At 40.2% G+C, this 17,230-nt stretch overlaps 1 protein-coding gene across 1 annotated transcript in view; it reads right to left on the bottom strand.

Moving 5' to 3' along the window:
• The window catches only part of SPMIP7 (sperm microtubule inner protein 7), a 51,863-nt gene that overhangs the window by 21,467 nt on the left and 13,166 nt on the right, over window positions 1-17,230 (bottom strand). The window contains exons 3-4 of the mRNA XM_062179141.1: window positions 5,209-5,285; window positions 1,170-1,308 (exon numbers count right to left, since the gene is read on the bottom strand). Coding sequence (XP_062035125.1) covers window positions 1,170-1,308; window positions 5,209-5,285 — 216 coding nt within the window. The remainder of the gene's footprint in view (window positions 1-1,169; window positions 1,309-5,208; window positions 5,286-17,230) is intronic.

Genomic DNA, 17,230 nt, shown 5'->3' with positions numbered 1-17,230 from the left:
GTTCACAAGATAACATGGTCCTCTTAACCTGGGGTTCATGGACCTCCTAAGTATCTGTGTCTAGAGCTATATTTCAATATGACTGGATTATTTGTTTTTAATCCTTTGGATTGCAAGGATTCAAAAACTCCATTATGATAAAAAGCCCAAGGAGAGATAAGGCACAGGAGAATGTGGGAATCAAGGATGTGGAAGGAGCTTTGCAAGCACAGAGTAGTGCCACATGACCCAGTGTTGGGAGGTCAGAAGTAAGGGCTCAGATGAGACCTGAAGAATGCTTGGGATTTAGCCTGGCACAGACAGTGATCCATAGAGGCACTGGAATATGGTTCACAAAGGGCAAGACCCAGGAGAGAGCAGGACAAACCTGAGCATCAGAGAGAAGCTCAGTAGAGAGAGAACAGAACCATGTGCCCTAACATTTGGGCTGCAAAGTGGAGCAGCAGGAGGAAGAGGATGGGGGAGAGGAGACCCAGGAGGGGCTCAAGTTGACTGTGTGTCACGTCAAGAAGCATGGGTTTCCTTTTGTGTAATGTGATGGTTGAATCAATGGAGAAACATGAACATACTCACACTTTAGAAAAAGTAATGCTGGCTGTGGTATGGAGGCAAGAATCTATGTGGTAAATTCTTCTTTGTGTTTGGAAATGAAAAGAATGCCCACCTCACCTGATGCCTCAGTAAGCTCTGTTTTATCACATGATAAGAGATGATATCACATGACAATCTGACCCAAGTTCTTCCCCTTTTGCCTTGAAAAGCACAGAGCTAGGTTTGAGGTCCTATTTCAAGAATGATTCTCAGCGCAGGTTATTTAGTGAAATCATTTCTCCTTTTCTTTGTTATTTATATATTCTTTTGTAATTTTAAGTATAAACCCAATCACTGTAAAAGGCCTTTTGAGAAAAAGGTCAGATTTAAATAATAAATTTAGAAATTCCAATATTGATAATATTAAAGTATTTGCAGTCATCAACTGTTTAGGAAGATGGGACTTGGCACTCCACAAACATAGATATTTACTTGGCTGTTTATGTGATTCAAGAATGAGGTGACTTGAGGCTTTGATGTTTGGTTAGTAGCAGTGAGAAACCTGCAGTTGCTAGGGGACACTTCCTGACCTGGGCCACTGCCATCACACTTTCCTATCTCCTTGGAGTGAAACTGACCTGGGTTATTGCTGGTGCACTTTCGTATCTCTTCAGGGTGAAACACTGTGAGAGGGGGTCAGCAGCCTTTTCCACTGTTGTTTCTTCTGGATCAAGTTTTGGTGGCAGCATCTTGTCCCAAGGAACAACTTCATAAGCTCTATGAAATCATTAAATAAAGATATCTCATGGAAAGCAGGTCTTCAGTTGGTCTGATAATAAGAATATCACAGTCCATAATATGCAGAATTCTAAGATGACTCCACTGTGCCTGCCTTGGGATGTTCTTCTGTAGATCATCACCGCCCCAGGAAACTTAGAGCATGGAAACTATGAGGCGGCACTACTGTGATATGTCACTTTGTACAGTAAAATGGATCCTGTGCATGTAATTAAGGTCCTGAATCAGTTGAATTTGAGTTCAACAAGAGGAGGGTTGTACTGAGTGGATATGGTTGAATCAATGAGCCCTGAAAAGAGGCAAAGAACAGCAACAATGCTCTGGCTGCCCTTCAACAACCAACTCTGAGCGCCCCAGGGGCAATGAACTGCATGCTGCCAACAGCCTGACCTATCCTGGGAGAGGAGCGCACAGCTGCAGAGGGCACCTGACTCTAGCCTGGAGAAACCCTGAGAGGGAGCCCCGGCAGGGCGTGCCTGAGCTGCTGGCCTGCAGGCTGCAGGGTAACAAAGCCGCTACATTTTCGGTTCTTAGTCACACAGCAACAGGAACTAATGTGCACACCTGCATACAGCTCATCATTTACAAAAAAATCTCCTTTGACATTCACAGCAGGCAAGGAGGAGCACTAATACAAATAATACAAATAAACTATCACTAAGAAAATTGGTTTGGCTTGCTTAAGGTTACTCAGCTACCAAGATCAAAGTCAGGACTCAAATCCCCATTATCTGTCTCCGAAGAATTAACAGCATGCCACCATTCTACATGAACACAACCAGATTACACAAATTTTGAGCATGGCACCAGGGCTCCAGCAACCCTAATGGATGCAATTTAAAAAAAATGTACTTGAAAGATACACAGAGAGAGAGAGAGAGAGAGAGAGAGAGAGAGAGAGAGAGACACTCTGTTAGTTCACTCCCCAAGAGCTTACAACAGCCAGGGCCAAAGCCAAGTGCCAGGAATTCAATCCAAGTCTCCCACATGCATGGAAGAACCTGAGTACTCGAGCCATCCTGCAGGAAGTGCTTTAGTAGGAAGCTGGAGTTAGGAGCACAGCTGGGACTCAAACACAGGCATTCTGATATGTATCTTAACCACTGTGCCAAATGCCAACCCCCAGAGTGCAACTATTATAGTTATGTGGATTTGGGTTTACAAGTTTGAAAGATACCTCACTGTTTGAATCTGTGATATATTTTATGAATATTTTGTGGAATTTTCCATAGAGCTTTTAAACCTTTTTGCATAAGAAAATTTTCGTATTTTTAAAGAGATACTACTAAATATTATGATTTAATACTTTATTTTGTAAAAATAAATAACCATATTCTGAGTAAAATATCATGCTTTTAACCAAAATATTCACTGTTTATAAGATGACCAATGGGACAAAATTTAAGATCACAATACAACAACAACAAAAAAAAAAAACCAAAGCCAGAGAGGGATTTAGAGTCTATGTCATCATAATCCTTTATTTTCAGGATAAGAATTTTGAGACCCAAAATGAAGAGAGGATGTCCAAGACATCAGAGACTTGCCATTGGAATCCAAGGCTGCTCATGGACAGTGCTCCTTTCTATATGGTGCCAAGACTCTGAAATCCAAGCTCATATCACGGCTTTCTTTATGTTGTATAAATTGTCTAGGATAGCAGGTATTCACATGTTTTCATAGAACTATTTGGTCACAGATGGACCTTCAATCTGAGTGAAAAACATGAAGTTGGCCGGCGCCATGGCTCTCTTGGCTAATCCTCCGCCTGCGGCGCCAGCACCCCAGGTTCTAGTCCTGGTTGGGGCGCTGGATTCTGTCCCGGTTGCTCCTCTTCCAGTCCAGCTCTCTGCTGTGGCCTGGGAAGGCAGTGGAGGATATTCCAAGTGCTTGGGCCCTGCACTCACTTGGGAGACCACGAGAAAGCACCTGGCTCCTGGCTTTGGATTGGTACAGCGCGCAGGCTGTGGCGGCCATTTTGGGGGTGAGCCAATGGAAAAGGAAGACCTTTCTCTCTGTCTCTCTCTCTCTTACTGTCTAACTCTGCCTGTCCAAAAAAAAATATGAAGTTAAAATATAAAGTATGTCTGCAGTGTTCAATAGGTGAGAGGCAAGAAGCACAGTGGGTGGACATGGAGTGTCTTGTCACATGAGTTGTTATTCCTTTATCCCATTACATCCTCTCTTCCTCTACACCCATTTCTCCACAATATGCTATGCATCGTGGCTTCTAAACTAGCAGTTTGCTGAGTTCTATATCCACTGGTCAATCCATCATCCACTCTCAGCCTCAGCCTCCTGGACTTATTTGTACAATGTCAAGAAGTTCACCACTCCCTCCTTCCAGGCACTAGCCTGTTCATTTTCCTCCTAGGCCCTTTTCAATCTCTTTCACTGGTTCCTCCTTTCCTCTGGCTTCTTCGTGTTGGGATGTCAGGACTCCATGCTCTTTGCTTCTCTCACAGCAGATCTCTTTGAGCATCATCATCCAGTCCATGCCTTTACCTTCCCCTGATACCTAGACTTAGTCTCTAGCCCAGAGCTCTTTCCCATATGCCACAGCCATGTATCCCATTGCCTGCCTGACAGGTCCATTCGGGTGTCTAAGGACACCTTCAGAGTTGATGTATCTAAAGCTGAAGCCCAAAGCTTGCTCCACTGCTTTCTTGTTAAGGAGTGGCAACGCGACTCCATTCACCTGCTCAGTCTAATGCCTTAGGACAATTCTTGAGTCCTTTTCCTCTCAGATTCATTTTCATTTTCATTAGGAAAATGTATTGCTTCCACATTCAACACATACCAGAGGTTAGTTAACCATTGCTTCAATTCCTTTTATTACTACCCTACTCCAACTTACCACTATCCCACTCCTAGAAGACAGCAACAGTCCAACTGCTCTCCACACAATCTACTTGGAACACAGCAGCCACCATCAACAACTTTGATGTATGTCTCAGGCTGCCACTTCTCTGCTGAAGTCTCCTGTCACTCAGAATAGCTTCCTTGGTAATTACAGGCTCGAAGTGCCCTGCAAGCCCTGCTGGTTCCCAGCATTTCTCTGACCCCTTCTTTCACCTCTCCTGCTCCTTGTACTTGTCTTCACACCCTTGCCTCTTGTTCTTCTGCAGCACATTTGCACACTTCCCACATGGGCTTTTGCTCTGTTACACTACGAGTGTGTACGAGTACATGCACGGCTGCTCTTTCACCTTCCCCACATTTCTGCTCAAACCTCATTCCTCAAGGAACTCCCCACCCCTAAACTCCTATTTATGAATGAAGCCTGCTACCCTGAACCCACAGCATTACTGATCCTGTCCTGGTTTGCCTCTTCTTTGTCTGCTACACTTACCAATTTCTAAGATAGGGTTCATGTATTTTCTCCTTGACATCACTTTTTTTTTTTTTTTTTTTGACAGGCAGAGTGGACAGTGAGAGAGAGAGACAGAGAGAAAGGTCTTCCTTTTGCTGTTGGTTCACCCTCCAAAGGCCGCCGCGCTGCGGCCGGCACACCGTGCTGATCCGAAGGCAGGAGCCAGGTGCTTCTCCTGGTCTCCCATGGGGTGCAGGGCCCAAGGACTTGGGCCATCCTCCACCGCACTCCCGGGCCACAGCAGAGAGCTGGCCTGGAAGAGGGGCAACTGGGACAGAATCCGGCGCTCCAACCAGGACTAGAACCTGGTGTGCCGGCACCGCAAGGCGGAGGATTAGCCTATTGAGCCATGGCGCCGGCTTTGACATCACTTTCTAAGATAGTATCTATTTATTTTCAAATTATATTTTTGTTCCTCTTTAGAAACACAGCTACTTGCGAATAGAGATCTTTGCTTTATTCAATAATGTATCTGTTATCAGAATTATGCTGAAAAAAATTCTTACTTCTGTGTGGAAGACTTGTAAAATGAGTCCTTTGCATCATACTTTTTGTTTGGTTGAACAAGTGGCTTGTGGTCATCCTAGAAAGCACAAATAATGCATTAAAAGAGACCAAATAGAAATGGAAATAGGTATTGTTTATTATTCACCATGTTCTCTTTTTTTCCTCTTCATTTTTCTTTTTCCAAGCTATTCTTTGATTGACCAGGTTTAATGCTTCCATATTTTTCCTTTTTTGGAACTTTACATTCATTATGCTTCTATTTCTTAATAGTTAAAACTTACAAAGTGAATATGAAAGTTAACGGAAAATAATATTTTATAAGATACTTTTAAATTTTAAACATTGGGAAATAATTAATTTTAGCACCATGTAACCAAAACAAGAAAAATATCAAACTTGCCTGTCTTGTCTTCTAACACAAGGATACTGACTCTGAGATACTTCTCTATCCCTATCTCTTATCAATATTATTTAATTATTTATTATTAAATAACCAATAATACCATCTTTCATGGTTACTATTTAGTTGACTTTTCAAGATATTTTACAAATTCTTTACCTACTTTTACTTGTTTTATACTTTTTTCCCTCTCCTTATTCTTGATTCTGTTTTTTCTCCCTGAAGTTAAATTTTCAGTAATGTTTTCAAGGATGTGAATCTGTACTTGTAAATGTTTCCTTTGATGTGTAGAAGCTTCTGAGTGTTGTATAATCAATCCCAATTGCTTAGTTTTAGTTTTTTTCAACATTTATTTATTTATTTGAAAGGCATAGTATTAGAAAGAGAGGGAGAGACAGAGAGAGAGACCTTCCATCTGCTGGTTCACTCCACAGATGGCTGCAAAGGCCAGAGCTAGGCTGATTTGAAACCAGGAGCCAGTTTTCTCTTTTGTTGTTAGCATGTTGAATTACATTAATTTTGAATGTTAAATGACTTTGCATTCATTTGATAAATATCACTTGTTACTTTGTTGCATTCACTCATCAGCTAAAACAGAGTATTACAAAAACCAGTTACAGTCACACGTGACTTTTATTGAAAATGAGAAGCAAATGAGAGACAAATGAGAGGCAAGGTAACTAATCAGGACTGGCCACCGATCCGGACCAACACTCCTTACCAGAGTGCAGCCTCCAACAGCAGGTTACACAGCTTTTTATATTATTCTGTCCACTAGGGCTCACATTTTCGAACCTGAACCGGACCTCTGGTATGCAGTGAACAATAAAAAGGAAAACCAGAATATGGTTGTAAGATAACAGTTAACAATAACAAACCCAATAGCAGATCCAAGATATAGTTGTAAGATAACAGTGAAGGACACTGTGAGACCTGAGCCTGGATCAAGGTGTAACTATTTTTAATTAGGCCTCCATCTTGTAACTTGGGCCTGACCAGTCCCTGAACGCTGAGCCAGAAGCTCCTAAAAGTAAATAAATGAACTCCCCTTGCAATAAACTCTCCTAGCAACAGTCGATTAATAGATAACAGAGAAATACCTAGAGTTCCTGGTGTCTTCTCAGGGCAGATAAGGTGATTGATAGCTACCCGAGACCCTGCAGTTTGGCATGTACACCCCAGCAGCTCGGACCCTGTGCTTCGGCCAATCAATTCAAAAGGCATCAACCCCAAAGCCATCCAACCACCTTTAGTAGGGTCTGTTCCCGCCACTGGATGCACTAATCAATTCTAAGCGATGTCCTTTGAATTTCCCGAGGGATGAGATGATTTGCTAAATGCTACCATAATGTATAGAATGTCTCTAAAAACCTATAAAAACCCTGTTAACTAAAGGGTCGGGGCTCTCAATTCAGACCCACTGCATCGGTGTTGATTGAGAGACCAGGCCTGGACCTGTAATAAAACTCCCGTGTGCTTTACAGCAGTATCGGCTCCTTGGTGGTCTTTGGGGACGACTGAACTGGGCATAACAGACACATTTCGGTCAACCTAGTTCCTGGGAATTTGGGCCAACATGGTTTCACAAGATACACCCTTAGCCATTAGCAAGCAAAGCTAATATGTACAGAAGCAAGAGGTCTGCAATAGCTTTTAGCAACACTCACTCCATTTTGATTCTGGTTTTACAACTTATTTATGATATATCATTAGTTTTATAAGTTACTGGGTTTTTTTGTTTTTTTTTGTTTTTTTGTTTTTGTTTTTGACAGGCAGAGTGGATAGTGAGAGAGAGACAGAGAGAAAGGTCTTCCTTTGCCGTTGGTTCACCCTCCAATGGCCACCGCGGTTGGTGCACTGCGGCCGGCGCACCGCGCTGATCCGATGGCAGGAGCCAGGTGTTTATCCTGGTCTCCCATGGGGTGCAGGGCCCAAGGACTTGGGCCATCCTCCACTGCACTCCCTGGCCACAGCAGAGAGCTGGCCTGGAAGAGGGGCAAAAGGGACAGAATCCAGCACCCCGACCGGGACTAGAACCTGGTGTGCTGGCGCCGCAAGGCGGAGGATTAGCCTGTTGAGCGATGACGCCGGCTGTAAGTTACTGGTTTTAATTTGTTAATATCTTGGAAAACTTTTTGTATCATGGTATATGAGGAAAATTAATTTGTAATTTTTCTGTCTAGTTTCATTATATTAGGTAAGGTTACATGCCTAAAATTAATTGAGAAATTTTTATTTTCTGAAATAACTTACACTAGCACCCATAAGGGATGCCTTCACCTTAGACAGCAACTTCACGTGCTATGCCACAGTGCCAGCCCTTTAGTTCTGATTTTGTTGCTTGTGCTTTGGGATTCCTATCCAGGGAGTCATTACCTACACCAATATCTTGAAGTATTTCCCCTACATTTTCTTTTAGCAACTTTAAAGTCTCAGGCCTTAAGTTTAGGCTAAATTTGTTCTTAAATACTTGGCTTTTTTTGTGTGTGTGGCTATTGTGAAGGGGATTTCTTTCTTGATCTGTCCCTTTTGAGTACATAATTAGCATCTAAAAAGATACTGGTTTTTGTATGTTTATTTTGTAATCTGCAACTTCATTGAATTGGTTTTTCAATTTAACAGCTTTTTTGAAGTGTTTAGGTTTTTCCAGGTACAACAGCATACCATCTTCAAACACTGATATTTTGACATCTTCCTTTATTTTTTCTCCTTCCTAATTGATCTTGCAAATACTTCCAATATTATATTGTATAAGAGTGGTGAAAGTGAACGTCTTTGTGTTGTTCCAGATCTGAGGGGAAATGCTTTCAGAGTTCCTCATTCAGTATGATTTTGGCTGTTCTTCGTCATATAAAATCTTTATAATTTTCAGGTATGTTTCTTCTATAACTAATTTTTAGATGGCTTTTATCATAAAGGGATGCTGAATCTTATCAAATGCTTTTTCTTTTGAAATTACCATATCATTTTTGTTCTTCATTTTGCTGATGTTTATTGATTCATGAATGTTGAATCACCCTTGCATCTCTGGGATAAATCCCACATGATCCTGATGTATGATCTCTTTGTTGTGGCATTGGATTGTTTGTGAATATTTCATTGAGAATTTTTGCATTGATGTTAATCAAGAATATAGATCTGTAGCTTTCTTTTTGTGTTTTATCTTCATTCAGTTTTGGTATTAGAGTGATGTTGCCTTGCAAAGAGTTTGGCAGAGTTTTATCCTATTCAATATTTTGCAATAGTTTGAAAAGCATTGGAGATAGTTATCTTTACATCTTTCTTGAGCCATCAGGTCCTGGAGTTTACCTTGATGGAAGACTTTTAATTACTATATCGATTTTTTTGTATGTTATGAGTCTGTCCAGATTTTCTACATCTTGATTTAATCTTGGTAGGTTTTACATATCCAGGACTTTGTCCATTTCTTCAAGATTTCCAATTCATTAGCATATACCTGTTCACATTGTTTCTTGTGAGTCATTGTATTTCAGCTGGTGTTTGTTGCAATGTCTTTCATCTCTGATTTTATTTGAGTGTTTTCTCTCTTTTTTTTTTATTAGACAGGTAGAGTTAGACAGTGAGAGAGAGAGAGACAGAGAGAAAGGTCTTCCTTCCATTGGTTCACCCCTGCAATGGCTGCCATGGCAGTTGCGCTGCGCTGATCCGAAGCCAGCAGCCAGGTGCCTCGTCCTGGTCTCCCATATGGGTGCTGGGGCCCAAGCACTTGGGCCATCCTCCACTGCCTTCCCAGGCCACAGCAGAGAGCTGGATTGGAAGAGGAGCAACTGGGACTAGAACCTGGCACCCATATGGGATGCCGGCGTTGCAGGCGGAGGATAACCAAGTGAGCCATGGTGCCAGCCCCTGAGTGTTTTCTCTTTTTATATTTGTTAGTCTCGCTAAAAGTTTGCCCAAATTGTTTATTTTCTCAAATAACCAGCTTTTTTTTGTTGTTGATTTCTTTTTTTTTTGTTTGTTTGTTTCAATTTTGTACATTTGTGCTCTGACCCATATTTCTAGCTTCTTGTTAAGTTGGGGTTTGGTTGTTCTTGTCTTTCTAAGTCCTTGAGATGTCTAATTAGATTGTTTATTTGATACTTTTCTCTTAAGATAAGTACTTAATGCTATAAACTTCCCTCTAAATATTGTTTTTCCTGTATCCACAAGTTTTGATATGTTTAATTTACTTAATAAAGTTTTTTTTCTTTTTTGATTTCTTCAATGACCCACTGGTCATTCAGTAGCATGTTGATTAATTTACATGTATTAGCATGTTATATTGCTATTATTATTGATTTCTAGTTTTATTCTTTTGTGTTCTGAGAACATGCATGGTATGATTTCTTTTTTTTCTTTTTTTTTTTAACTTTTATTTAGTAAATATAATTTTCCAAAGTACAGTTTATGGATTACAATGGCTTCCCCACCCATAATTTCCCTCCCACCTGCACCCCTCCCATCTCCCGCTCCCTCTCCCCTTCCATTCACATCAAGATTCATTCTCAATTCTCTTTGTATACAGAAGATCAATTTAGTATATATTAAGTAAAGATTTCATCAGTTTGCACCCACACAGAATATAAAGTATAAAATATTGTTAAGTATTAGTTATAGCATTAATTCACATTGTACAACACATTAAGGACAGAGATCCCACATGAGGAGTAAGTACACAGTGACTCCTGTTGTTGACTTAACAATTTGACACTGTTTTTTTTTTTTTTTTACTGTTTGAGTACTAGTTATAGCATTAAATCAAAATGTACAGCACATTAAGGACAGAGATACCACATGAGGAGCAAGTGCTCAGTGACTCCTGTTGTTGACCCAACAAATTGACACTCTCGTTTATGGTGCCAGTAACCACCCTAGGCTCTCGTCATGAGTTGCCAAGGCTGTGGAAGCCTTCCAAGTTTGCCGACTCTGATCATATTTAGACAAGGTCATAAAAGACAGAGTGAGGATAGTAACCAATGATCCTAAGAGTGGCATTAACCAGGTCTGAACAATTATACAGCACTAAGTGGGGAAGAGGACCATCAGTACACACAGGTTGGGAGTAGAGCCACTGGAGGTAGAGTAGAGGTTATGATTACGAAGGAATGAGGCCCAAGTGTGCTAGACAGGGTCTAGAACAAAGGACAGAGTCATTATTAGAGGAGCTAAGAAAGGTGCTGTCTAAGCTACAAGTAAGTTTTCTGATTGAGAGGCAAATAGAACCTGACAGAAGGGGCTTGATAATAATCTGGTGGGCTTTAGGCCTTGTAAGTTAAGAGGCCCAGACCTATCTATCTCTTTACATGGGGTACATCCTAAGGAAGGTGTGAACCTCCTGGGGGAAGTCACTCTATTGACTTTCATTACTTAGCTGGCCTGGGAGGAGAGCTGGCCAGGTAAAGGCAGGGGGCATCTCTAACAAGAAATTTACAGTTCTGCCTGCAATGTTGCTGACCCTACTTGACCATCCCCTCAGCTGCAGTGGTCACTTTGGAAGTTGGGCTGAGTGAAGGGCTTTTCAGCTTAGAGCCAATAAGATCTGTGGCTCTGACCTGGGCATCCTTCGACTCCAGGGCAGGTCCATTTCCAGTGATCCAACTCTTGGCAGAGCTGCCAGGGCTCTTCACAAGCTGACTTCTGCTGAAGCCCAGGCTTACCACATTGAAAGCCACTGCAGTGGACTGGCCTGTTGGGTCTCCTTGAGGGCAGATCACTGTACAGATCAGCCATTAATAGGCCTGCCACCCATTGCTTCTGATGCCTAGCTTTCTTTTCCTCCTGGTTTGTGTTAAAGCAGACCAGAGGATGCAAGTCAAGGGAGTGCCCAAGTCCCATCTCTAATCTTCGGTGGCCTGAACTACAAGTCTATAGTCACAGGCATGTTCTGTAGTAGTTTTTCTAAGGTAGACAATGCCCATGAGGAAAATTATATTCTCACTTTAAAACTTTCTTTCCCTTTGGTCTGAAAGGGAGGTTTTTTCTACTTGCTGTATACTTCGCTGATGGCGAAGTGAATCTAGCTATGAGATTGTTATTTAAGCTCTTATTTTGGCTATGCTTTTACAGAAAAATGTTAGCCATCTCTTTTATAAGGTCTAAAGATTAAATTGTGCATCCTACAGATTCCTTCATAATAGAATTAGTTTCCTACCTTGAGGAGAATAAAGAAATGAAAGAACAAGTTGGGCTTAGAATAGAGAAATGAGGGAGCAAGTCCTAGATTGCTTGCTGACAATAGCAATATCACATGAATACTTAGCAAACAGTTTCAACCATTAGATAACAACTTAAGAAAACATTTACCAGAAGGTCCAATGCCTCCTATAAATTTTAAGAATCATGTATTTGAAAAAGCCTCTTAAATATCTAACATGGTGTAGTTTGTTTAACCAGTAAACTTAAGCACAACCATATAAAATGTTTTTGGTTTCTTTTTACCAACAAGTATATTGATGCAGAGATTCAGGTCACACGAATTAAAATGTATCTTTGATTAATTTTAGCAGCTTAAATTTATGGACAATTTTATCTATAAGCCAATTAAAATAAAATTCTTAATAAAATTTTCCATGTGGACATACAATATGTACACACATATAACATAACATAATAGAACAATATGGCAATTTTAATAATACCTTTTAAAATCTTTAACTCTTTTTGTAGATTGCCAATTGATTTGAATTGCTTTTTCTTTTAGTAACCTCAGTTAACCATACTTTCTCTCAGTTGGTACTGTTAATACATTATTGGCTTCATCTGTTTACAGAGCCATCCCAAAGTACTGAATACAATAGAAGTGGCTGGAAAAAGTCCATAGGAACCTATAGGAGGACAGCTAAACACAGAACCAACAACGCTTTAGTTTTATGAGCAGCAAATCATATATAACTGTGGATGACAAAAGGCTTTAAGTTGCCATGTTTAAAATTATAAACTCATCAACAACAAGAGGCACTTGGTTACTTCACAGTATTTTTGAAAGCCCCTGTAGGATTTTACAAGTATTTAACCCTTTAGGCCTCTGGGGCTTTCTCATCAAGATAACTATCATGTCTAGTAACACAAGATCATTAGACTTTTTAATTCTCAAACATTTGTATTAATAGCATTTTGCATTATAGAAACTTAAAATTTAGTACCACGTCACATCTTGACAGTCCTTCTAATATAATCCAAATAGCCTGATTAGTTGGTGTCTCTATAAGATGAGAGACATAGGTCCTTCGATTTTTTCAGTTGGGCCCAAACTGGAAAAACCAAAGTCCAAGATTTACTGGAAATTTTAGAGTCCAGATTGTTTGGAACTTTGATTTTTTGAATGCCTGTCAAGAATGCCAAGAAGGCTCAAAATCCAAAATATCTGGTTGAAATAAGATTCCTTAAAATCATGACATAACATAGACCAAATTTGATCATTGTTACAAAGTGATTACTCAAATCTTTGAAAATAAGCACATATTTAAATAACCCATGGCTCTTAATAAAAATTCAGCTGTTTTTGAACAATTAGAATTTAACAGACATCAAGAGAACATAATAGATTAACACATTGCTTTAACAGAGAATCAGATTTTAATTCTATGTCAAAGAGAAATTGAGCTTCCTGTGATCTTTTGCTGTGAGGTTTCCTTCCTTTACCTTCTTTCATATTGGTGACCATGTTTCTGTGTTTCTGTGTGTAACACATCTTTAAGCATCCTTTGCAGGGCAGGACGAGTGGCAACAAATTCTTTCAATTTCTGTTTGCTATGAAAAGTATTTCACCTTCATTCACAAATGAGAGCTTTGCAGGATATAATATTCTGGGCTGGCAGTTTTGCTCTCTTAGTACCTGGGCTATGTCTTGCCATTCCCTTCTAGCTTGTAGGGTTTCTGATGAGAAGTCTGCTGTGAGTCTAATTGGAGATACTCTGAGAGTAATCTGACGTTTCTCTCTTGCACATTTTAGAATCTTTTCTTTATGTTTCACTGTGGTGAGTTTGATTACACCATGTCGTGGTGAGAATCTCTTTTGGTCATGTTTATTAGGGGTTCTATAAGCTTCCTGTACTAAGATGTCTCTGTCCTTCTCCAAACCTGGGAAATTTTCTGCTAGTATCTCACTAAAAAGGCCTTCTAATCCTTTCTCCCTCTCCATGCCTTCAGGAACTCCTAGAACCCGAATGTTCGGTTTTTTAATAGTATCCTGTAGATTCCCGACAATATTTTTTAGATTTCTAATTTCCTCCTTTTCTTTGGTTTGCCTGTTTCCTTTCCTGTTCTCTGCCTTCTAAGTCCGATATTCTCTCTTCTGCTTCACCCATTCTGTTTTTAAGGCTCTCTAATGTGTTTGTCATTTGATCTATTGAATTCTTCATTTCATTATGATTTCTTGTCACTATCACAGTTTCTTGTTCTACTAGTTGTTTCATTTCGATTCCTCCTTAATATTTCATTTTCACGAGAGAGATTTTCTATCTTGTCCATTAAGGATTTCTGTAGTTCAAGAATTTATTTTTGAGAACTTCTTAATGTTCTTATCAATTTTTTGAGATCCGCTTTTTGCATTTCTTCTATCTCATCATCTCCATAATCTTGAATCGGGGTGTCTTTTTCATTTGGGGGTGTCATAGTGTCTTCCCTGTTCTTGTTACCGCAGTTTTTGCATTTGTTGTTTGGCATGTTCGAGATATTTGGTTTCTTCACTGCAGTGTTTTTTCTTATTATACTATGGCTCTAGGTTAAGTGGACTGTCTGCTTTTGATGGAGCCTTAGAGGCTTGAGATGAGTGTGGTCTGAGAGCTCTGTTTGGTTCCTCAGGGTTGAGGGTGTACCAAAGGTGACACTCCCAGGTTAGGCGTGGTAAATCTCTCTTTCATTCTTTTTTTTTTTTTTTTTTTGATTCAAAAGGGAAGTAATTCCACACAGCTAAATGGAATTGGAGGTAGTTAGCAGGTGAATGATATACCCACAGGAGCCAGAGATCGGAAGCTCTTTCCCAAGGACCACACAGGGAATCTCTGCTGCCCTCAGTGTGGGCTCCAATTCTCCTGCAGTCTCCCACTGGGTTGCCAAGTTAGATCCTAATCTCCTGTTATTTCACCCCCCCCCCCCCCAGAGTCAGGTTTTTCTGCTAGGCTCAGGGCTGGTGCAGACCTGAGGTCGCCCTGCTTATGACGTATGTCCAAAATGGCACCTGCTCTTTGTCTTGCTCGCCTTTGAGAGGTGAGTGGAGAGAGAGAAACTCATGTCCGTATCGGTCACTTTTTTTTTCTCTCTTTCTCTTCTAGTTAGCCTGGTGAAATTTTCCCCACGGGGTTTCAAGCCTCGTTCCCTCTAGTCTCCTCTTTCCGCTTGCCCGCCAGTGTCTCGGGCTATTGAGGTTCGGCTCACCACGTGTTCCAGCGCTGGTGTGTTGAGTCTGCCACTGGTGTCCCGAACTTGGGCTCCCACGCTCTCCACGCAGGTCCACTGTGAATATCACTAGTTCCGGAAGAGTTTCCTCTGCTGTTTCTTCCCCTACTCTTCCTTGAACCTACAGTATCTCCACTTTTATTAAACTGTCTCTTCCTGGACTATCAGTGTGCTCCCTTCCTATTCTGCCATCTTGCCCTTGATTTCAATCCTTTTAAACTGACTGAGACTTGATTTGTTGCCCAATATATGGCCTATCCTAGAGATAGGCTGATGAGAATAATGTGTATTCTCTAGCTGTATGAGTGAAATGGTCCATAAATATGTCAAGTTCATTTGCTCAATGGTATGGTTCAATTCCAATGTATCTTTGTTTAAGTCTGATGATCTGTCCACTGATGACAGTGCGGGTGTTGAAGGGCCCCACTGTTACAGTATTACAGTATATCTCTCCTTTTTGGTCTAATAGTGTTTGCTGTATCTGGGTGGTTTTGTGTTGGGTGCATGTATATTTATGACTGCTATATCTTCTTGTTGAAGTATTCCTCTTATTATAATATAATCTTTTGTCTCTTTTTACAGTTTTCCAACAGAAGTCTATTTTATCTGATATGCATATTAGCTACTCCTGCTTGGTTTTGGTTTTCATTTGCCTGGCATGTTTTTTTCCCAACCCTTCACTTTCAGTCTATGTGTAACTTTATTTGTGAAGTGAGTTTCTAATAGACAGCATATAATTGGGTCTTGTTTTTTTTTACACATTCATCCAACTTAAGTCTTCTGGCTGGGGAATTTAAGCCATTTGCGTTCAAGGTTGGTATTGATAGATAGGAATTAACACCTTTCATTTTGTTGATTGGTTGCTGATTAAACCTACTCTGTTATTGAATTTGGTAGTATCATGTGTTTTCATGACGTTTGCTTCTAATGTAGGACTCCCTTCAGAATTTCTTGTAAGGCTGGTCTGGTGGTGATGAATTCTCTGAGGTTTTGCTTATCTGGTTAAAATCTTATTTCTCCTTCAAGTGCTAAGGATAGCTTTGATGTATATAATAATCTTGGCTGAAAATTTTCTTAAGTCCTGGAATATATAATCCTATTCTCTTCTGTCATTTCTGCTGAGAAGCCTGCTGTTAGTCTAACTGGTTTTCCTTTATATGTAACCTCTTTTCTCTTATTGTCTTTAAGATTCTCTCTGCACTTAACTTGACAACGTAATTAGAATATGCTCTGGAGAAGGTTTTCTTTTGGTTGAGTCTGCATGGGGTCATTTGAGCTTCCTGTATCTGGATGTATGTGTTTTTTTCAAGACTTGGAAAGTTTCTAGTTATTATTTTAGCAGGTTCTCAACACATTTTTCCCTCTCTTCTTCTTCAGGAACCCCTACAATATGAATATTTGGCAGTTTAATGGTGTCCCAAATTTTGTGTAGGCTTTCTTCATTCTTTTAATTTCTTTTCTCTTTATTTTTGTCTGACTAGGTTATTTTAAAAGTTTTGTCCTCTAGATCAGAAACTCTCTTCTCTACTTGGTCAGTTCTGTTGTTGAAGCTCTCAAATGTATTCTTCTTCCATTGATTAAAGTTTTCATCTCCAAAATTTCTACTTAGTTCTTTTAAATAATTTCCATCTGGGGGCTGGTGCTGTGAAACATTATTAAGCCCTTGTCTGCAGTGCTAGCATCCCATATAGGCGCTAGTTTGTGTCCCGGCTGCTGCTCTTCTGATCCAGATCTCTGCTTTGCCCTGGGAAAGCAGTAGAAGATGGCCCAAGTACTTGCACCTGCATGGGAGACCTGGAAGAAACTCCTGGCTCCAGGCTTCAGACCAGTGCATCTCTAGCTATTGCAACCATTTGGGGAGTGAACCAGTGGATGGAAGACCTTTCTCTCCATCTCTCCCTTTCTCTGTATGTAACTCTACCTCTCAAATAAATAAAATCTTTAAAAAATAATTTCTATCTTCTCAGTGAATTTTTCACTCATGTCTCCTATTGTTTTCTTCATTTCTTTGATCTATCTGTATTATCTTGCATTCCTTTCTATTTCCTTATAATCATTATTTTGAATTCTATTTCTGGCATTTCATAGGTTTACTTCAGATCAGGATCTATTCTGGAAAACTATTGCGTTCTTTTGGAGGTATCGTGCTACATTTCATGTTTCCTGTGTTCCTATGTTGACATCTGCAAATGGTCTAATAATCTCTTCTTTTTATGGAATAGGTT

Source organism: Lepus europaeus, chromosome 20, assembly GCF_033115175.1.
Source record: "Lepus europaeus isolate LE1 chromosome 20, mLepTim1.pri, whole genome shotgun sequence".
Lineage (NCBI taxonomy): Eukaryota > Metazoa > Chordata > Mammalia > Lagomorpha > Leporidae > Lepus > Lepus europaeus.
Note: the sequence above shows the minus strand (reverse complement) of the source record. Positions and strands in the feature narration are given on the sequence as shown.